Source organism: Labrus bergylta, chromosome 2 (genome assembly GCF_963930695.1).
Source record: "Labrus bergylta chromosome 2, fLabBer1.1, whole genome shotgun sequence".
Classification (NCBI taxonomy): domain Eukaryota; kingdom Metazoa; phylum Chordata; class Actinopteri; order Labriformes; family Labridae; genus Labrus; species Labrus bergylta.
Genome location: NC_089196.1, coordinates 34,185,453 through 34,208,215, shown reverse-complemented (window position 1 = coordinate 34,208,215; position 22,763 = coordinate 34,185,453). Strand labels below are relative to the sequence as shown.

General features: G+C 41.1%; 2 protein-coding genes across 2 annotated transcripts in view; both read right to left on the bottom strand.

Annotated features, from left to right (window-relative positions):
• The window catches only part of LOC136181112 (protein NLRC3-like), a 693,514-nt gene that overhangs the window by 18,105 nt on the left and 652,646 nt on the right, over nt 1–22,763 (bottom strand). The window contains exon 7 of the mRNA XM_065961495.1: nt 10,455–10,501. Within this exon, the coding sequence (XP_065817567.1) occupies nt 10,455–10,501 (47 nt within the window). The remainder of the gene's footprint in view (nt 1–10,454; nt 10,502–22,763) is intronic.
• On the bottom strand, nt 11,665–14,384 carry LOC136181126 (protein NLRC3-like). The gene is made up of 4 exons (XM_065961547.1): nt 14,257–14,384; nt 13,894–14,098; nt 11,965–13,768; nt 11,665–11,858 (listed from the first exon to the last, which is right to left on the bottom strand). Exons 1-4 carry the CDS (start codon nt 14,347–14,349, stop codon nt 11,681–11,683), a joined length of 2,280 nt encoding a protein of 759 aa, XP_065817619.1. The 5' UTR covers nt 14,350–14,384; the 3' UTR covers nt 11,665–11,680.

The window sequence follows — 22,763 nt, the reverse complement described above, 5'->3', positions numbered from 1 at the left end:
CATTATTGTCTAGATTGTTCTTTTCTAGTAGTGGCTTGATGACTGCTGTTTTCAGGGCCTGTGGGAAGACACCTGAGAGACAAGTTTACCATTTGTAACAGATCTGGAGCCATGACTCCTCCTCCTGCTGCCAATATCAAGACAGCAGGAGGAGGACTTTAATTGTTTAATTGTCACTTGTTTTTTATTGGTGAGATCAGAACAATACAGACATTAAAGAAGGGGGTCCATTGTTTTTCTGTAATGTAGAACATTTAACCCCCATTACCACCCCCACCCCTCATTATCACACCCCCCAACCATGAAACAGACCAGCTGGACAGAGTGAACAGAGTCAGCTGATCTTCAGTCAGCAGTGTTTCTCAGACCGACAGACCACACAGAGACACTGAAGAACCAGGAGACCAGGACCCAAACCCAGGATAGAGAGGTTCAGTGAATGTGTTGTTGAAGGTGTGGAGGTGGATCAGTGTGTCAGAGGAGACTCTGTAGAAGGACAGAGAGCCAGCAGGACAGTCCACATACACTGCTACTCTGTGAGAGACAGAGGAGGAGGAGGAGGAGGAGGAGGAGATCTCTTTTCTTATGTTATTGTGACAGACAGAGTAACCTTTGTCAGAGCAGTACAGACTCCAGGACTGATCATTAAATCCAAACCAACATTCATCACTGTCTCCTCTCCTTCTGATTCCTCTGTAACTCACTGATACATCAACCTTTCCTCTCCACTTGACCTCCCAGTAACAGCGACCAGTCAGACCAGTCCTACACAGCAGCTGAGGATAGTATTTAAATCTGTCTGGATGATCAGGATATGACTGAAGCTCCTCCACACACGTCACCTTCCTGTTGTTGTCAGACAGTTTCAGTTTTCTGTTCACTGTGTTTGTGTCCAGTTCCAGCTCACAGGCGTCTGATGGAGAGAACGAGACACAACACAGCTGCAGGTTATCATCTGTTCATTCATCAACAACTTTACCGACACTTACTGATAGGGGTGTAAAGGTACACGTACTCGGACCGGACCGTTTCGGTACAGGACTGATCCGAGTACGCGCAGAACAAAAGTGATTTAATCTGTGTTCCCACACGGACCGCAAAGCAGAAGCACACCTCAGGGTGGAGGAAGGCTGTGGCTGCTGGTATGGGACACAGCTTTTAGTTAGTAACTTGTAAAAAAGTTCAAACATAAACTGTGCAAACTGTGCAGATTAGTAGTTCCTTGAGTCCTGTTGGTCTGGACAGTTGCATATAACCGGGATGGAGTTCTTTTTACGGACTTACTCTTAAGTTTTGTTTTCATTTTCAGCGATGATCCCGCTCAAACAAAGAGCAAAAGGGGAGGGGGAGACGCGTCTGTGTGGGAGCATAACCTGCAGCAGAGACGTGCTGTCAGGGGAGGCAGGTGAGGCTCGTCATCATCAAAAGTAAAAAACAAATAATCATTAAATCAAATAAATATTAATATTTTTCTACTGATCTGTGTTATAAATGTTATTTCTGTACGATTCCAAAAATGTTCAATAATTTTCATGATCAAAATCTCTGAATTTGCATATTTCCGGCCGGCTCCGATGCGAGGTGAGGCAGCGACGAGTTGTGCCTCATCCCAGATTGCGCAATCCCTCACAAACTGGGTCGAGCGTATGCCTTTTGCTTTCTTACTGTTTGTCACCAATGTAATGTTTGTAGACACTTCTATTATCCGTCCTCACTTTCCATAGAATAAGTAATGTATTTCACATGTTTTTAATATATTTAGTCTAATTTGACATAAAACTGCACTGAAAAAGCATGAGGTGAGGCAGCTGCTTCACCTGAAGGGGGCGTGCGTCAGGTTGCGTGAGGCTCATAAAACCAAGAGTTTATGCTTGGTTTGATGGTTGCTCCTCTTCTATGCAGATTTTTTATATAAAAAAGATTTCTCAATTTTTCAATCTAAACGTGAAGTGATAAATAATGGAAGACTTTTAAAACTAAAAGAAGGTAAGGAGGACTTTTACAACAAAGTCACAGATATTTTAGTCCAGAAGGATAGGTGAATGGACTTTGTTTACAAGTAAAGGTAAGACCATGAATACACCGCAGTATATGCCTACTTTTATTTTTATTGACTGAGTATGAATTGTGGAATTGCAATGGAAAAAACATTTCTGAGGCGCTATAAATGTAACGTTCTTCCTTTGCCAAATATGCACCTTCCCTCTATGTGTGTGTAAATAATGCTGATATGAGATATGAAACACAACCAGTAGTCAATGTGCAAGCTGCCAATTGAATGGTGAATTTAAGCTACTCTATAAATGGGTTCATATATTTGTAAATCTGACTCTGAAAAAGTCAGTGCCTCACCAGCCACGAACCTCGCCGCACGTCACTGACCTGCAGCATGATAGAATGAACACCTCCCTCCCCATTCCCACAATAATGGACAAAGAGACGTTGACAAGACGAGAGTAGTGTGCGGTTGTTGTTCAGAGGACATCGGGTACGTCACAGGCAACACGTCCAACTTATTAAAGCAATTGAAAAGGCACCACGTGAACGTAAACATCACTGCAACTAGGAAAAAACAGACAGCCTTTTGCTAATAATTCTAAACGGGCCAAAGCCATAAAAAATGCCATTGAAGTTCTTATATCGACAGAGGGAAATATTAATAGTTCTGAAACTACACTGTCCCAGATGTGATTAGGTTTATTATGTGCTCAAAGAGCATTCAAAAAAGTGTTGCCTTCATAAACTAAAAGGTGGAAGTGTAATTTAAAAGAAATATTTTTACATAAAGGCTATATTAATGACTTCATTTCATTCTAAAATACTTTATTTCATTCATATCTTTTATTTATTGGTGACTCTTTTGGTTGAAGGAAGCAGCATAAGTTTCTTTAACGTTTTTTTTTACAATGTTTAATTTAAAATGTTATTAAAAAGTAACCTGAGCAGGTGTACAAGTCTGAACTGTCGATGCTGCACTTAGTCCAATGTGTAAAAGGGAAATTAAAAATGTTCCTATAAAGAAAAAAAAGCATCAGGTCCCTTTACTGTAGTGAAAATGTACCAAACCGAAGCTTCAAATCTGAGAACTGTATCGAACTGAAATGTTTGTGTACCGTTACACCCCTACTTACTGAGAGTCAATCAAACTTACAGTTCATATTCAGCACTGAATGATGTTTGACAGCACTGAAATGTAATAATCCACTTCTAATCAAGTTCAAATGGAGTTACCATGGCAGCCAGGAAGAATGGAGATCCAAATCAACAAACACATGCAGTGAATAAAGTCTGACTAATCAAAGTGCAGCACAAAGAATCTATGAACCATCTGCTGTCTCCAACTGTTCTGTCCTCAGAGGTCACATTCAGCACAAACAGGAGCCTCATTTCCACTTTCACTGTCACACACAATGTGATGGCAGCAGGAGTGTGCCACGTCCCTTTGTCCTGTCTAACTACTTTTAAACTGTGTTTCTGAAGTCATGGAGACCATTTCTTCTCCATCAATCTAGGCTCTACAACATACATGTTTTTGTTTTAATTGAAATTTAACTGGACTGGATGAACAGATCAAAATCTGAAGAAACAGATGACAACTCAGTCCTTGTGAGTTTTTCTCTGCTTGTCTAAGGTGTAGGCCACGCCGTCCCGACCTCACCTGGCCACCTGGCGGCCTGCAGCTGACTTGTGTATTGTTGTTGGATGTTCCTGCTGGCCTGTACTATGGTGATCGTGGACTTTGCTGTGTGCCTTACTGTCTGCACAGCCAGAAGACGAGGAGGAGAGCTAGCTTATGTCTCTAAAGATATTCTGTTTCTATTTCATCACTGAATTCACGTCTGGATGTTTTTGAGGAGAGAACTTGATGTTGGAGACTCTGCATATTTACATGTTTATGAAAATGAACGTCAAATCAAAAATGATTTCTGCTGTTTTTAAAGTTGATGAGCTCCACGAGCTCGACTACGAGCAGCCGGCCAGCAGCCAACATCAAAATGTGAAATGTCACAAAAACTGCATGTTGTAAAATATACATTTCTGTTGGATGTGATGAATGGTGATTTTCTATTCACTGGATTATCACTTTTATTTCAGTTTACATTTTTTATTTCATATTTAAACTCTCATGAGTTTCCATCACCCTCACTTTTATCATCACTTTGTGTTACTTCCAGCCCTCATCCTGTTGTAGTTTGAAAGGTTTAATCATAACAGAAACACAATCTGGACAGCAGCAGGCACAAACCAATAGTTATCTAACCTCTGAATTTAGCCAAGTCATAAGATCATGTTCTGATACACAAGACACACACACACACACACACACACACACACACACACACACACACACACACACACACACACACACACACACACACTTTCCTGTTAAGAGACCAGTTGTCTGTCCAGGAAACTTCTAGGAAATGGTCTTCATATAGCACACATGTTGTAATTGCTCAGTGTGTTGATTGCCCATAAAAGGATGATTGGGATGTTATAAAAGTTCCGGTTGAGCGAGGACGCTGGCGTGTATGTCGCCGCTTCACGATCCGTGACAAAAATGGTGTTTCTTTTGTGCTATCTATGCTTCTCCCTCCTACTTATCCTCTACTAACAGTCTGCAAACAGATCGACTTTGCTGCTGCTTTCAGTTTGTGTAAACTGACAGCTACTCACCATCTATGACGATCAGCTGTTAGCGCTAGCCGCCGATCAGCTGTTAGCTTCTCGCACAGCTATCAGGATATCCTCACCAGTCTGTGATCACTGGACCCTCGCCTGCCTTATTGGTGGACCGTCCTTCTTCGTCGGCCACGTCAGCTCCCTACCTGGCTTGGACCCGTCGCCCTGCGCCACCTGTTGGCTACTGCTGGCTGCCATTTCCCCCCTACTCTGGCTCGGCTGCTGGCGGCGACGAGGCCTGTCCATAGACTGTAAATATGACTGGACGAACCCTGACCCGTCTGTGACATAGGCAGAAAATGAGTCCAATCGACGGCCGCATCCATATTGGATTTGCAGTCTCAACCTAACTTCGGATCAACCTAGCAACAGCAGTAAGGCGGGACCGGCGGGACTTAACTCCACCCATTCAGCTCGACGTCAGCAGTCCACTTCACAGCATAGCTAACGGCTAGGCTGCTATCATCAACTATTCCTGCTCGTCCTGAGAAAACTCTATAAACAGTAAGTTAACATTTAACTTTTCTACAACACAGTTAAAACGAATTATATTCAACCCAAATATTTAATTAAAGTCTTAAAACTACGCTTTGTTAAATATACAACTATGGTTGTTAGTTATTTGTCAGAGAAGTTAGACTTTGTCAGTGTTAGCAGAGAAATACATTAACATTAAGTTTTATCCATAAACTGTAAATAAATAAGAGACATCCAGAAGAAATCAATATTACAAAGCATACAGTTCATATTACTGTTCTGACAAAAAGAGGAATGTCTGTGTCTTATATTTACTGATGTCAACAGCGATGAGGTGAACATGACAATTGAAAAATAATTATTTAGTATTTAATATAAGACATTTGTTTTCTATTGAACCCCGTGAAGTCATGAAGTCTGTGGACAGTGTCAGCTTCACACCAAAAACTTTAAGTATTAGAAGAAATAGTGTTTAAGACTGGCATCTATTATTATGAGTTGCAGCTACCTTGTTCAATATTATTCCTGCAGATATGGCTCATAACAAAAAAACACCCTGAGCTGTCACATGTAGTTAACTGTACATTTTGTCTTGTCTGAGGCATTAATTGAACACCTTTGTATTTCTCCTATAGACACAGTGTGGATTATTGGTGACTTGTCCGTCGAGGTGCCCAGAGAGCTGCAGAGACAGAGGAAGAAACCTGAGCCTCAACAACATCTGTATTTGTTGGTTCTTCTGGGGTGGACTTCGGTTGCTTCTCTTCAACAGCTCGCTGTGAGGGAGGTCTCCCCCGGATGGCCTGAGTGATGTCACCCACAGGCTGAGAGCTGAGACGGGTTTTAAGCCTTTTGACAAACCGTTACACCGCGCCCACCTGTCAAGCTGGTCAGCTACACGCCTTATTGTGAATAACTCTTATCCTTCATCAAAACATTCACCCCCCCCCATGTGTGTCCATCCAGACATGAGCTAATCACACCTATTTGTTTGTTTTGTACCAAGCTGTAAACATGTTCATCTCTGCTGTAAAAACAAACTTTTTTTAATGTTGTTTTTCAGATTAAATAAATATTTCTATATAAATGCACTCCTTTATGTCTACTTATGAGTATACATTTCAGATTAATGCTCAACTCAATAGTTTAGGGAAGGAAGTCTACTTTTACACAACTTCTTACTCTTTTGATAAATACTAATGTAGTTCATTTCTGAAAGTGGGATGGAACAGAGTCATTGCAAAAATTTGCCCTTAAACACAGCCCCATTCTTAAATCAAGATACATGGAGAGTAAATAAGATCAATAACTTGTGAATAAAAACACAGTTAAAAATGATTTAGAAATGTAGTCTTCCCTGATCAATATCACATAATATCAACTTCTCCCATCTAAACTGGACAAAGGGTTTTAAAATGGGAAGAAAATAGTTTGATTGCGAGTTGTTTGGAGGAGATCTAGTTTTATTTGAACAGCATGAATACAGTCTTCCAAGGTGCAAACCCTCCTCCTCCTCCTGAAGCCTGTGGAGCTCCTTCATGTACTGCTGTCTTATCTGCTGGCCATCTTCTCTCAGCAGAACTTCGACTGTTGAAAAGTCATTCTGAAGAAGCTCGAGCATGTGACATGGATCCAGGAGAACATGGACTTTTAGTGAGGGGTCTTCAGGATGGAAAAGAAAGAGATAAAATATCAGTTATTTATTAAATAATTTTTTTGTTCTCATCTATTTTTCTGTATTCATCTGTGTGTAAGAGCACATTTATAAATTCAGCAGTGTACTACCCAGACAACAAAGGTCCAGTATTCAGGTAATCAACATCTATTCAAAGTTAAGAAGATAAACATTATTGTAATCATGCTGTTTTCAGCTCTCTCACTTCACTCACTCACACAATGATATTCCACATCAAATGGTCTCAGATGATTTGTGAGGAAAAATTAAACAGTTTATTGTGGATAGTACTTCATCTTAACATGAAACAAATATAATCTGAATTATTTAAATCATTAACAGGTCCCAACTCTCTGTGCTTTAGTACAGAACATACAGTAACTCATTTATTATTAACATGAGCTCAGTACATGGCTGTATTCTTCAAACTATTTCTTATACTTTATATCTATGTGCTTTAAATCTTATTTTCATTCCATATGTTATTTATATTTTATATTTCTACAGCTATATTCTGTGTATTAGTTCAGTGAAAATTAATATGGTTATTAATATAGTTCTTACTGGTTACAGATGCTATTACAAAGTGATTTTTTTTATTTGTTAACAGTTTGCTCAAATCTTAAGACACTACATCAACCATGTAACGTTAATGTCATCCTCTATAACCTACACAGCACATTAGGTTCAGTTCAGTTTATGTTACTGACGGATAATTACTACACACAGTTTGTTTTTTAATGTCCACATTTAGGTGGAGTATAACATTCATCATAACGTCAGATAACCATATTTACAGTCTGTGGTTAACCACCGAGGTGAACCTTTAGCTTCTAACATCACACAAACTCACTATTTTCAACAACAACATCTTAACAACAAACATTTCTAAACCATTGACCGTAAATAATGAGCTACACAGTTAGTCGACTGGTTTACAAGCTAATGCTAAACAAGCTAGGTCCGTAAATATAAATACCGACACATGAGTAAGCAGTAAATATAACACTACTATATCACTTACCGAAGAAAACTGAAGCATCAACTTGTTGGATGGTCTGTTAACCGCACAGCAAGCCATGTATGTTGTCAGATATGTGTTAAACAAACTCTCCAAACGATGTAAAAAAGAGGAGAAATCAGACGGATCAAGCTGTTAGCCTCCTGACCTGCTGACCGCGCAGAGCTGTCAATCAAATCTGACACAACCAAATATGGGCATAGTCATTTTCCTGAATAGAAAAAAATCCGATGAGTTATAAAAAAATTCACCCCCCCACAGTGTGAGGAGAAGGGGCCGTCAACTTCTCAGATATATCTCGTTTTTTGAACCAGGCTGTAAACATGTTGATTCCTGTGGTAAAAACGGGCTTTTTTGTCTGTGGGCTTATGGCACTTCCCTCGAGGAACTGCAGTTTTTTGTACTTCCGCATAGGCTTCATTTTTCGAGACCGGAGGTTGCCCCTTGGGCCTGCCTGACAACCAGACTGCCGGCTGCTGCTCTCCTGCTTAGATTGCGTCCAGACGGGTCCCCCGTCTGCCACAAAATTGGTCCTTTCCTTATCCTGGTTTGGCTCTCATTCCTGCGGTTTTCCTGACCCCGGCTGGCGCCCGGTAGCTTGCGGCTTTCAGCCTGCGGCTAGCAGCTGCTCTCCCTGCTGCGGACATGGTACTACTAACATACTCCGCTCTGCAACTCCAGAATCTCGCCTGCCACTTCTCTCCGGACAACCTTGCTTCCATTAAATCTTTCGGACTCCTGCGCCGTCCTCACTACGTGCATAGGGCTGCCCGATGCAAGTTTGTTTACACTGACCATGCTATCCCCACTGTAGTGTCTGACTGGCGCCATCATCACAACAAATCACACGTGTACAGCAGAAACCTGATACCTGTTGTTGTGTGTGTTGACAGACCCACTCCTCTCTCCCCCTCTGCTTCAGAATACACCACCGCCTCATTTATGCTGCAGAATGCTCGCTCCCTTAACAACAAAGCAAACCTATTTCACTAAATATCAAACTTTACTGACAGATCCACGTCATCAGAATCATTCAAACCGATGGTTTTATTTAGGCTATAATCGCGCATGTAGTGAGCCGTTTCCAATAAGTAACTTTCATTATGACAATATATAAACATAAAATAAAAATAAAAGTCTGCCACATACATATTGCATCAGCGCCGTCTCGCCTTCATTATCCCGGACGGACCTCAGAGGACCGGACTTATACACTAATGTAATCACTGATGTAGAGTTAAACATTAGACTAACACAAAGACCATAGAGCCTCCAGTTTTCATTCATATATTTCAATATCTTGCATTTATCATCAAGTGTGATTTTTAGTTTTAATAAAGAGTGCACAGAGACATGGCGATGGCTTCACACATTTCACCTCCTCCATACTCAGCACATCTTCATCAGCTGCATGTATTTATTCTGTAAATAATTCAAGTGTGGACATTAAGTCGGGGCATCTCTGACACGATCATTAAGCCATATATTTGATCATAATTAGTCACAGTGCAGACGGAGATGCCCACGAAAATATGTGGCCAACAATTCAAAGTTTTTGTTGGTTGATCAAACCTTTGATTAATAATATGATAGAGTGAGGGAGAATGCTGACTGACGTGTCCTCTCTGCCACTATATGAAGAAATCAGTGTGGGTCCTGTAAACATGTAAACATTGCAGATATACTCGTGCGTAATGATGAACGGTGGAAGTTTTGGCACATAGGACAGCATGAATGCAGCAGCGACGTGGTGTCATTCTCTGAATTTTCTTCAGTTCGTGATCCTCCTGCTGCAGCAAACTACCGATATGTCCATTTTATCCTTCACTTCATTCACAAGTTCCTTTGTTTCTGGGTCAGAAAGTTTCGTTTCTTCGTCTAAACTTCAGTTTTCGTGATCCAGCGCTGGAAACCTTTGATCTGCCCCCTCGTTTGGATGTATTTTCATTCACGAGCTGCTTTGCATTGACCGTTTATGGTTAAATGTGGGCGTGTAGAGGGCGGAACATGGGACTAATCTACGTGCGCACATTTCCAGGTGGATGGTGATTTATAAAGGGAACATTGCGTGCAGGTGTGCGTACGAACGGTTTTATAACTCTGAATCATTTTGTGCGCACGCCATTTCTGGGTTTTTGGCACACGTACATTTTTAGTATGAATTTTACGCACTCTTTTATAAATGAGACCCCTGGTCATTTTTAAAAAACCTCCTCAAACACCATCTGTTCACCAAAGCATTCAGCCTCATCTAACACTCCCCTCAGCTGATCACCCACTCCCTTTCTCCTTCATTTGTTTGTCTAGTGTTTCTATCCTTTCTCTTCTCTGTTTGTGTTTTTCTATTCCTCTCTTGTTGTCTCCCATTACGCCCCCCCCCCCCCACACACACACACACACACACTTTGTAAAGCATCCTTGGGTTTCATGAAAGGCGCTATATAAATCTAAGCTATTGTTATTAACTTCTCAGAGAGAAATAAACAAATCCTCTATTCACAAGCCATAGTCTCTGTCTGATTGTTCAAGAGCATTTACTCTTCTACACTCCAACATGTGCTGCTGTGTTCTGATGAAGAGAAATGAAAACACACTCACACTTCCTCAGACCAGGCTTCAGTCTATGCAGTCCACTATGGTCCAACCTGGAGGAAGAAACCAGATCAGAATCTATTTCATACATCTTCATTTAAATCCAGCATCAGACAAGAAGCAGAGTTCATCATTCAGAAACAGTGAGACAGCTTCTGTGTGTCTGTCTGTACCTCAGTGTCTCCAGTCTGCAATGTGGATCCTCCAGTCCAGCAGACAGCAGCTTCTCTCCTCGTTCTCCTGGATGATTGTAGCTCAGGTCCAGATGTCTCAGGGGGGAGGAGCTTAGAGCTGAGGCCAGAGACGCACAACCTTCTTCTGTGATCAGACAGTTTGACAGACTACACACACACACACACACACACACACACATACAAACACACACACACACACACACACACACACACACCAACACACACACACACACACACACACACACACACACACACACTCACATATATAAACACCAACACACGCGCACACACACAACATGCTTAACATCCATTGGTCCATTCTTCTCTGTTTTACCAGTAACTTCCCGTCATAACCATGCAGCTGAACAGAATAGACTTCATAATCTGATACTAATCAATATTTACTCTGGTGACAAATAGTGAAGGTAAGACAGAGCGTGAGATAAACACACAGACTGCTTTGACATCAGCAGTGATGTAGAAACAGTTCTGAACTGTTTCATCTGAAATAAAGATTCTTTAGTTCTTTATGTTCCAAACATTATCCATGGTTTGTTTGTTGGTGGGGAAAGAACTTCATATTTAACTTTCTTTATTCCAGTCCAGCTTCCTCAGACTAAAAGACTGAGAGCTATAGAACGAGCTCAGAGCTTTACAGCTTTAATGTGGAAACATACAGGAAAACTTTAAACCACCACCAAGGCCCATTTAATAAATGATTCATCAAGAAAACGTGATCTTAGATGAATAATGTGGATCAGCAGCACACTAACCTGAGAGTGTCCAGTCTACAGAGTGGACTCTTTAATCCAGTAGACAGCAGCTTCACTTCTGAATCATGCAGGTTGTTGTTGCTCAGGTCCAGCTCTCTCAGACTAGAGGACTGGGAGCTGAGGACTGAGGACAGAGCTTCACAGCTTCTCTCTGAGAGGTTACAGACACTCAGCCTGAAGAGGATATGTTTGGTAAGTTAATCAAAATATCAAATAAACTAAGTACATTTAAGCTTATTGGGTAAACTTTCACATGAATAAGTCCTTACCTGAGCGTTTCCAGTGAACAGTGTAGAGTCTTTAAACCACTACACAGCAGCTTCACTTCAGAATCCTGCAGGTTGTTGTTGCTCAGGTCCAGCTCTCTCAGACTAGAGGACTGGGAGCTGAGGACTGAGGACAGAGCTTCACAGCTTCTCTCTGAGAGGTTACAGCCACTCAGCCTGAAGAGGTTTCAGAAGAACACAAATGAAAGCAATTACAAACTATAGTTGTTATTTCTGAATGAAGAGAACTACATTTGAACTGGATAGTTATGTGAGCACGTACAGAGCTTTGTTTGAAGTTTTGATCACCGGCAGCAGCCTCAGAAGAGCCTCCTCTGAAGCAGAGTATTTCTTCAGGTCAAACACGTCCAGATCTTTTTCTGATGACAGTAAGATGAAGACCAGAGCTGACCACTGAGCAGGAGACAGTTTATCTGTGGAGAGACGTTCTGATCTCAGGGACTGTTGGATCTCCTCCACTAGAGAACGATCATTCAGTTCATTCAGACAGTGGAACAGATTGATGCTTTTCTCTGCAGACAGATCCTCACTGATCTTCTCCTTGATGTACTTGACTGTTTTCTGATTAGTCTTTGAGCCACTTCCTGTGTGTGTCAGCAGACCTCGTATGAGATTCTGATTGGTCTCTAGAGAAAAACCGAGGAGGAAGCGGAGGAACAAGTCCAGGTGTCCATTAGGACTCTGTAAGGTCTGGTCCACAGCACTCTGATATAAATGTGTTGGGTTAGGTTTTTCTCTGAATACTTTAGACCACCTGGATGTTTTTTGTTCTTCTGACATCAGATTGACTCCAGAGTTGATGAAGGTCAGATGGACATGAAGAGCAGCCAGAAACTCCTGAACACTCAGATGGATGAAGCAGAACACCTTGTCCTGGTACAGTCCTCTCTCCTCTTTAAAGATCTGTGTGAACACTCCTGAGTACAAAGAGGCTGCTCTGATATCGATGCCACACTCTGTCAGGTCTGAGTCATAGAAGATCAGGTTTCCTTTCTGCAGCTGCTCAAAAGCCAGTTTTCCCAGAGACTTAATCATCTTCCTGCTCTTTTTATTCCAGTGTGGATCTGTCTCAGCTCCTCCATCATACTTGATGTTCTTCAGTTTGGACTGAACCACCAGGAAGTGGATGTACATCTCAGTCAGGGTCTTGGGCAGCTCTCCTCTCTCTCTGGTCTTCAGCACATCCTCCAGAACTGTAGCAGTGATCCAGCAGAAGACTGGGATGTGGCACATGATGTGGAGGCTTCTGGATGTCTTGATGTGGGAGATGATTCTGTTGGCCCGATCCTCATTTCTGAACCTCTTCCTGAAGTACTCCTCCTTCTGTGGGTCAGTGAACCCTCTGACCTCTGTCACCATGTCAACACACTCAGGAGGGATCTGATTGGCTGCTGCAGGTCGTGTGGTTATCCAGAGGTGAGCAGAGGGAAGCAGTTTCCCCCTGATGAGGTTTGTCAGCAGCACATCCACTGAGGTGGACTCTGTGACATCAGTCAGGGTCTCGTTGTTTTTAAAGTCCAGAGGAAGTCGACACTCATCCAGACCGTCAAAGATGAACACAACCTGGAACTCTTCAAACCTGCAGATTCCTGCTTCTTTGGTTTCAGGAAAGAAGTGATGAACAAGTTCCACCAAGCTGAACTTTTTCTCTTTCAGCACATTCAGCTCTCTGAAAGTGAATGGAAATGTGAACTGTATGTTCTGGTTGTCTTTGTCTTCAGCCCAGTCCAAAGTGAACTTCTGTGTTAAGACTGTTTTCCCGATGCCAGCCACTCCCTTTGTCATCACTCTTCTGATTGGTTCATCTCTTCCAGGTGAGGCTTTAAAGATGTCTTCTTGTCTGATGGTTGTTTCTGGTCTGTGTGGTTTCCTGGATGCTGTTTCAATCTGTCTGACCTCGTGTTCATCATTGACCTCTCCAGTCCCTCCCTCTGTGATGTAGAGCTCTGTGTAGATCTGGTTCAGAAGGGTTGGGTTTCCTGCTTTAGCAATCCCCTCAAACACACACTGGAACTTCTCCTTCAAATTAGATTTGAGTTTACGCCGGCACTCTGCAGCGACTGTTCCTGAATAAAGAAAGAACTGAAATCAATGAACAGATCCTGATATAGATGACATGACTATCTGAGTTTGGAACTTTAAACCTCTTTGTCCTTTTTCTAAAATACTAAATCTGTTAAAATGTTCTTACTGCTCTGCAGACAGTCAGCCAGCTCCTCCTGCTTCATTCTCCTCAGGAAGTGGAGAGTGATCTTCAAAAATGCCTCTTTACAGCTTCTCCCCTGCTCTTCATCCTCACTCTGACTCTCTAAGCATTCTGGGTAATCTGGACTCAGACCCCTCTGGACTCTCTTCAGCTCGTTCTTCACAAAGGTCATGATGTTCTCCTCCAGTAGCTGGAACAGAAGGAGACACTGGATATTTAATATAAACTGGTAGAACTCAACATGTGGTTCATCTGTCAGTCTGAAGGTCAGCTGGTCTAAACAGAACAATAACTTAGAATTAAATTATTGTAATGGTAGTGTATTAATTAACAGTGTGTTGAACACACCATAAAGATGGAGTCCAGGTCTGTTGGATTCTGCTGGTCTGATTGATCTCTGTGAACGTTGGAGCTCTCCTGTTGAACTCTGTGACAGGACATATTACACAAGAAAACAACAGGATATATATAATGAAACTCTGAGCCAAGATATGAGTCTTTAAACTGATGACTGATGAAATGAAAGTTAACAGAAAACGATTCAAACATAAACACAGCTCAGAAAGATGCTGTGGTTTGTTACTGAGATTTTGAGATTCACAGATAGCAACGAGAGAGAGAAGGAGGGAGAGAGAGAGAGAGAGAGAGAGAGGGAGGGGGAGGGAGGGAGATAGAGAGAGAGAGAGGGAGCGAGGGATGATTCCAGAGAAGAGGAGCCTGATAACTGAAGGCTCTACCTCCCATCGTACATTTAGAGACTGTAGGTACCACAGGCAGCAACTACTATTAGGATACGGAACAGATCCAGATCAAGGACTAAACGTGCCTCAGCTGGACTCAGATACCATTCACTAAAACAAGGATCAAGTGTTCAACTATGTAGTCCAGGAGAAAGTGTAGTCAGATATCAGTACAATGGTCAGCTGGATCAGCAGGATGTATGGACCAGGTAGGTTACTGAACTTGACCTGCAGCTTTCAATGCCCAACATCTCACCAGCAGAACCTCATCAGGTTCAGGATCTGGGCTGTGGGCAAAGTCAGGACATCCAACATCCACCTCGTGGACCATCATCCTCTAATCACAGTTTTTAAACCGTGGCTCCCATCCTTGATGGTGCATGCTTTAAAATGGACGTGCAGAAGCAGACTCTCAGTGAATGAAATCTGATATTGTGGACAGTATGTCTGTTTGTTTTGGTCATCATTGGGAGTGAGGAAGGAGAGGACTTTCATTCTACCTGAGGGAAAAGCAAAAATGTTCATTCAATAAAAATGCTTTAATTGGGGTGCTGGTGGCCTAGTGGTTAGTGTGCGTGTCCCATGCAGGGAGACTGTAGCCCTCCAAGTGGGTAGCTCAGGTTCAAATCCGACCTGTGGCTCCTTTCCTGCATGTCATTCCCCATTCTCTCTCTCCTTGATTTCTGACTCTATCTACTGTCCCGTCTCTAAATAACGGAACAAAAAGCCCAAAAATAAATCTTTCCTCAGATTTGTCTCTTTTTAAGGTTTGGCCTATTATTTTGACTTTGTCTAAGAATATTTAGCTTCTTTCTAGTAGGGCTGTTTTTGCTTTGAAGTCATAAAGTCCATCACACTGTCGGCTGGTTCTGTGTCAGGCAGGTTAAGTTCTGACAGGGTCGGGGAAATAGGGTGCAGGGAAGGACCCAAATGCAGAAAAAAATTAACTCACGGCTGCAATAAAATGATTCTTTTCCACATTTTACAGCCTTCAGGAAGGTCAGGGTTCAAATACAAACACTTCAAAAGAAAAAACACAAAATAGAACCAAAGCACACAATGATCATGAAGTGGTGAGAAAACTAAATGAAGCTGATGAGGAAAATGAAGACAGGTGAGTAGAGTAGAAGGGAAAGTCTGGGCTATTGAAACCTAGAAGAGAAGGAGGTGAATTCTGAGGACCTCTGGTGGAGAAGTAGGAGAAACAGGAGAAAAGTACGAGTCCTGGGAGAGGTGAACATGGACTGAAGACTGAGAGGGATGTAAATGACTGAGGATGAAAGAGTGAGCCTACAGAAAAGCAGAACAGAGCTCTTTGTCAATTTCAGATCTCACCTTCTATCAGCAGGACGTCCATCTTTAAAGTTCACAGGGCAATCTATAGACTGATCACTCTTCATGGACACACAGCTGGGTCCAGGAGAGTCTGGTCTCTGTTCCTGCATCCTGATACAAACAAACAACATTATTAGTTACTGTGAGCAGCAGATGAGACAGTGATGATGATGATGATGATGATGATGATGATGATGATGAAGGTGGAGAGATGTGAGTGTTGAGCTGTGACATGGAGAAGAGTCATGGACAGTTAGAGATCCTCACCTCAGAGCTTCATGTTCCTCACACAGAGAGGTTTTAGAGGGAGGGACTCCCTCCTCTGTGTCCTCACACTGATCCATAGCAGAGCGCCCCCTGCTGGGAGAGCTGCACTCTGAGAAGAATGATCAATAAAGAGTTATTACATCTTCATATAAAACTTCATCAGAATCTTCACAGTTAAACTTGTCCTCCATGGAGCTTGACTGGGACAAAAATAAGCAGTCCTGTATTTGGACTGGACCCTCCAATCTGTCCTGTGATCCATGAACACACCATCCTTTCAGCCCCTTGATATGCAAATACTGCAGTATCCCCCAAAACCACCATGAAGCTTTTGACTGACTTCCTGGTGATCACACAATTCTCTCCCCTCCACCTGTGGCTGCATGTTAATACTACTGCTGCAGAAGAATATGTTAAAACTAGGGATGCATCGATTATGGATATGACTTCCAGATTATAGTCTGTGTAGGAGCCATGTTTAGGAGAATGAAGAGTAAGACACAAATTGTTCCAGCAGGTGTCACCTTTGGGTTAAGGTGATACTCTTTATAGGTAGGAACTTTCACTTGGTTTTCAGGTGTTGCTGGACGGAGAGCACATACACTGTTTTGACCGCTATGCCATGCTATGAGGTAACACAGAGTGAGCGTTCATCTTTGAGTCGAAATTTCATCCGTCCGTCTGTATGAAGAAATGTATGATGTCATTAATAAACATTCTCATGGTTCTTCAGGGTTTAACTTCTCACCCTCACTACTGTTTTCTTATCTATAAGGATCTGAATGCTCTGTCATTTCTCCTCTCCTCCCGCTTACATGGCGGGCACAGTGAGTGTGAGCCTGAGAGAGTGGACCCCCTCCCTCCTCCCCTTCCTCTTTCAGTGTAGAAGTGGTTTCCTGACGTTGACTCACTTCCTTTAACTCAGAGAGGAAGGGGGAGGGGGGGCAGCTTTATGTCTACCTAGCTCCACCAATCAATGAACAGCTGTGCCTGCTTTAGGGGCCGGGTGTTAAAAGTTTTTTTTATTTTTCTATTTGTTCCGTACATGTCAAAACACTCAACAGAAAAGGACAAAGAAAAAAAAACAATTCACACTTTATCCCATGTACGGAAAGGAGCAGGGAGAAGAACAATTCTTGTTTTGCCTGCCCCCTTACTCAAAAAGCAACAATAAATGTCTGGATGGTCTGTCCAATTACAATCAATGAAAGAATATCATGCCAACATAAAACAAATCTGACAATTCAGTCTTTACTTCCTCAGAAAGTAGAAGGAAAACACACACAGAATACACTAACTGCCACTGTCATACCGTCTGATAACTTTGTTCTTATACATTTTCTTAAACTGAAATATCTGAACACAGCCCTTCAAGTCATTATTTAAAGAATTCCACAATTTAATTCCAATGACAGATATACACTTCTGTTTTAAAGCTGTCCTCGCAAACTGATGCTTAAAATGAAATTTTCTTCTACGCTCTTCATCTTCTGAGCTAAAAACAAACATCTTTTGTAAACTTTCTGGTAATACTTTACTCTTTGCTCTGAACATAACTACAAGTGTCTGTAACTCAACTAAATCTTTCAGTTTCAATAAACCTGATCTTAAAAGCAGCCCATTGGTGTGCTCTCTATAGTGGACTTTATGAATGATTCTTACCGCTCTTTTCTGTAAAATAAATAACGGATTAATGTTTGTGATGTAAGTGTTACCCCACACTTCAACAGAACTAAAATAAGGCAAAATAAGTGAACAATACAAAATCCGCAGTACCTTACAATCCAAGAGAAACTTTGTTTTGTTTAAAACAAAGATATTCTTGGACACTTTTTTTTTAACATGAGCTATATGTGATTTCCACGTTAACTTATCATCCATGATCACACCCAAAAAACGAAATTCAGACACTCTTTCAATATTAACTCCATCTATACACAACAAAACATTTTCATCCTTTTTTTGGTTTGCAATAATCATAAACTTAGTTTTATTCAAATTTAAGAATAACTTATTTTCGTCAAACCATGCTTTTAATTTGACCATTTCATTTTCAATACTTCCTGTTAGAGTTTTTAAGTCATGTCCTGAGCAAAAAAGATTTGTATCGTCAGTAAATAAAACAAACTACAGTAACTTCGAAACTTCACACATGTCATTAATGTACAAATTAAAGAGTTTAGGCCCCAAAACCGAGCTTTGTGGGACTCCACATTCAATATTCAAATACTCAGATGTACTACCAGAAAATTGTACATATTGCTGTCTGTTAATTAAATAGCTACTTAACCAGTTCAGAACAACTCCTCTCACACCATACGTATATAATTTAGAAATTAATATTTTGTGATCTATTGTATCAAACGCTTTTTTCAGATCAATGAAAACACCAATTGTATATTTTTTACTGTCTATTGCTGTAGAAATTTCTTCTGTTATTTTCATTAATGCTAAAGCTGTAAACCGGTTCTTCCAGAATCCAAACTGACTCTCACTTAACAAATTATTTTTTTCAATAAAATTATCAAATTTTTCTGCAAACAATTTCTCAAGTACCTTTGAAAATTGTGATAATACGGACACTGGTCTGTAATTAGTAAAGCTGTGTTTGTCTCCTGTTTTAAAAAGTGAAATTACCTTCGCTATTTTCATTCTATCTGGAAAAATACTTGTACGAAAAGAAAGATTGAAAATATGGCTAAGAGGTTAACGTTAGCCAAAAGTTAACGTTATCAGTCACGAGGTGCGTCAGCCCTTCATGAAAATACGTGGTTTGTCAGATAGTCAGTCCAGCCCTGATCGTACACATGAACACATCAGGAATAAAAATGTGCTCATATATCAGATTACAGTCCAACACTCACACTGTGTAGTTTAACTTCTAATATCTTAACAACAGAAGTCAAAGTGATCCAACTTTACTCTGAGAAATGTCTCAAAGCTGAACTGAGACGTAGAACTAAGTACTTTGGTACTTTGACTGCAGACTGTGAACACTTCCTGAACATCACACTCACTCTTTCATGATTGGTGTGTTTGACACATGAAGAATAAAAGCTGACAGTGGCTCAGTGTGACTCATGTTTCAGCTCCTCTCATGTGTCAGAGCTGCAGTTTGATTTACACTGAACTCACTCAGAGACCCTCAGTCCTGTCTGAAGAGGACAGACTCCCCTTCCTCACTCTGCTCTCTGTTCTGTTAGCATTTTAGCATGTTAGCATAGCCTGCGTGCTAACTGAGAGTCATCTTTAGGCCTATCCCTGTTCTTCTACTGTCATAAGAGAAGCTAGTGAACCTGGTGGCTAACTGTTAGCTTACAGCTCTTTTGACACTTAAATTAAACAGAGAGTCTTAAAAACAGTGAAAAGAGTCTCTTACCTTCAACCAGAGGATTATAATATTTTACAGGACTCTGCCTTCAACACGGAGAACAGATCTGTGTCACAACCATAGACTGTAAACATTACTGGACGAACCCTGACCCGTCTGTTACATAAGCAGAAAATGAGTCCAGACAAGGTGCAGGCCAAGAGTAGGAACATATAACACGGGACAAACACACAAGACACTACAGCACAGGACATGTGAAAATGAAAAGCAAGAATACAACAACAATGCAAAAGTTACGCACTATTACTGAATCTGAGGGTGAGCAATGGGGACAAAATTAACCACCAAATAAATCAGGAAGTATGTTTATCTACCTTATAACAACTATGTAACAATAACAATTTCCAAAAACCCTCAGCAAAATTAACAATCAATTCAAAATACATAACTTAAATATTAATATATAACATTTTTATCAAACCTGGAGATCCAAAAATGTGTTGGTGAACTCTATAATACAAATCAGAAAGTTTAACATACAGTACATTTGAACATCTTGAAGTTTTTTTTGTTTATAGGTAAATTCTATAATATGTATTTTTTGTAGACATTTAAAATTTGAAATCAACTTTTAATTGGACAAACAATTCCATAAACTATGTACATAATAACTACAACGAATGTGACACTGAAAATGATTAACAGATCAACATCATCTTAGGCCCCGTTCATGCAGACTCTAAAAGACAGTCATTCATGTGTTCAGTTTTTATCTGACATTGGCTTTAAGTAGTGGTGAGGTGAGGTTTCTCTTTAAAGGCTCTATGTACAGTTTTGAGAATTCTATTTTCATTATGTCTTGAAGTAGCATCCCAGTAGATTTTTAATAGAAAAGTTGGGCCCCGTTCATGCAGACTCCAACTGATAGTCATCTATGTAATCGGTGGGTTTTTCTGAGAAAAAAGAAAGAAAGTCTTTTCACTAAGAACTAAGGCCCCGTACATGCAGGCTCTAAGTTCAATTATTGTTTTAATTCCAGCTCTGAACATTCAAGATTTCTGCTCACTTGTGACAACATGTGCACTTTCTAAACGGCAGACATTGAAAGTTACTTGTGCCCCGTTCATGCAGGCTCCAAGTAACAGTTTCAATGTTGTTCTATAGCATTATTATACTTACCATTTCCCATGTTGCAAGAAAAACATCAAAAAGGAGTTGGCCACATTCTGATATGCAGCAAATAGAATTTGTTGTACAATTAGAGAAACATATACACAAATATACATATATATAGACATAAAGAGATGCAGGTAGAAGAACATACTGTACAGATATAGAAACATGCATACAAATATATACACATACAAATATGCACATATAAACAAAGAGAAGCAGGTAGAAGAACATACTGTACAGTAATATAAACATACATACAAATATATACACATACAAATATGCACATATAAACAAAGAGAAGCAGGTAGAAGAACATACTGTACAGTAATAGAAACATACATACAAATATATACACATATGTACAATATCAAAATATATAATAACTTATGTACTTTAACCACACACAGAAGTGACCAAACACCTTTTATTTAATCTCCATAAAAATGGATTAATTCAGTAAGCTTTCTGCGAACCACTTTACCTTCCTTTATTTTTTCTGCCTCTCTTCTTGCTATGTGGTTCAGTCGAACTTTGCAGTACCATGCAGTAGCCATCCTTACCAAAACATGGACATGGTTGGCTTCAACACACATGTCAAACATGTGGCTGTGCAGCTGGGGAAAGAGATTCTTCTCTGAACAATCTGCAAGAACCTGGGTGACAATTGCTGCAGTTGTTCCTCTTCCCAGTGGAGGCTTGCCCTCATTGATTTTTAGAAGCCTCTGAAAGCGTCTTTCAGTAGCTTGGCAAACTGCAGTGATGTCCGGTGATGGTTTCTGGAGGCCACCTCTGTTCTTCAAAGTAATGAAATGGTGAACCGAGTCATCTGAGGTCAGTGCTTGTGAGCAAGCCATGCATGTTGTCTTCTGTTTCATCTTCTTGACGATGAAGCCTGTGATGTAAGAAATTGCTGCGTCTTTGTACTCAGATAGACTGTCAACATCTGGAAGGTCAGACAGACTGTCATCCTCAGGCACAAGCACTTCAACTGGCTTCACATCCAACCTGCGCGCAACATTCAGTCGCGGGTGTTGAATCAAAGATGGTTGTGTTGTCACGAAGGAGACAGTTACCTGTGCCTCTTTTTACCTGATGCCTTACAAGGAGGCGCTTGTAAGCTCCTCTAAACTGCCTCACATTGGGGTTGTCGTTAAATCCGCCACGTGCTCTGATTGCAGAGAAGAACAGCTCCAAGTGGTCCTGGCTGAGTTTGTAGGTCAGAAGGTATCGGCATGGGGCTGCTGGCTGCTCTACCAGATCTTCATAGATGCCCATCACACTTCTTGCACAAGCAATGAAACCATAAATGGCAGTTCTCTTCTGTGTAGAGTGCACATGTACAAGTGTGTTGTCTCTTCCTGTCATTCTGAGCCCACAAAGGAGTGACTCTGCTTCATCTAAAATGGCCTTGGCATGGTGTTTGTTTTCTGGCTTCAGGGGGGCTTTAAATCCCTTTCCAAGTGGGTTCCTGCTGTTAAGGACATCAAAAGCAACAACAATGGTGCGCAAGAATTGAACAGTGGCTGAACATCCAAAGAACTGGGGATATTTAAGCCCCCTCTCACAATACTCAATGGCATCAGCCACACTGCTGCTGAAGAGTTGGGCTGCAAGATGTACCTTCATTTTTTGATTGCGCCACTGAATATGTGCCATCATCAGTTTGTTGCCAAGGCGCAAACCCTCCTTCTCCTGAAGCTTGTTGAGCTCCTTGATGTACTGCCATCTTATCTGCTGGCCATCTTCTCTCACCAGAACCTCAACTGTTGAAAAGACATTCCGAAGAAGCTTGAGCATGTGACATGGATCCAAGAGAACATGGACTTTTTGTGTGAGATCTTCAGGATTGAAAAAGAAAGGTTTCATGTCCACGAGGTCCAACTTGGCACCAAGCTCTTTGACCATTGCAAAGTTTTGAGATGGTCCATCACATGTCAATGAGACAACCCTAACACCGATTTCATGAAGCCTAACTAGGCTCTCTTGGACAATGTTTGCTCTCTCTT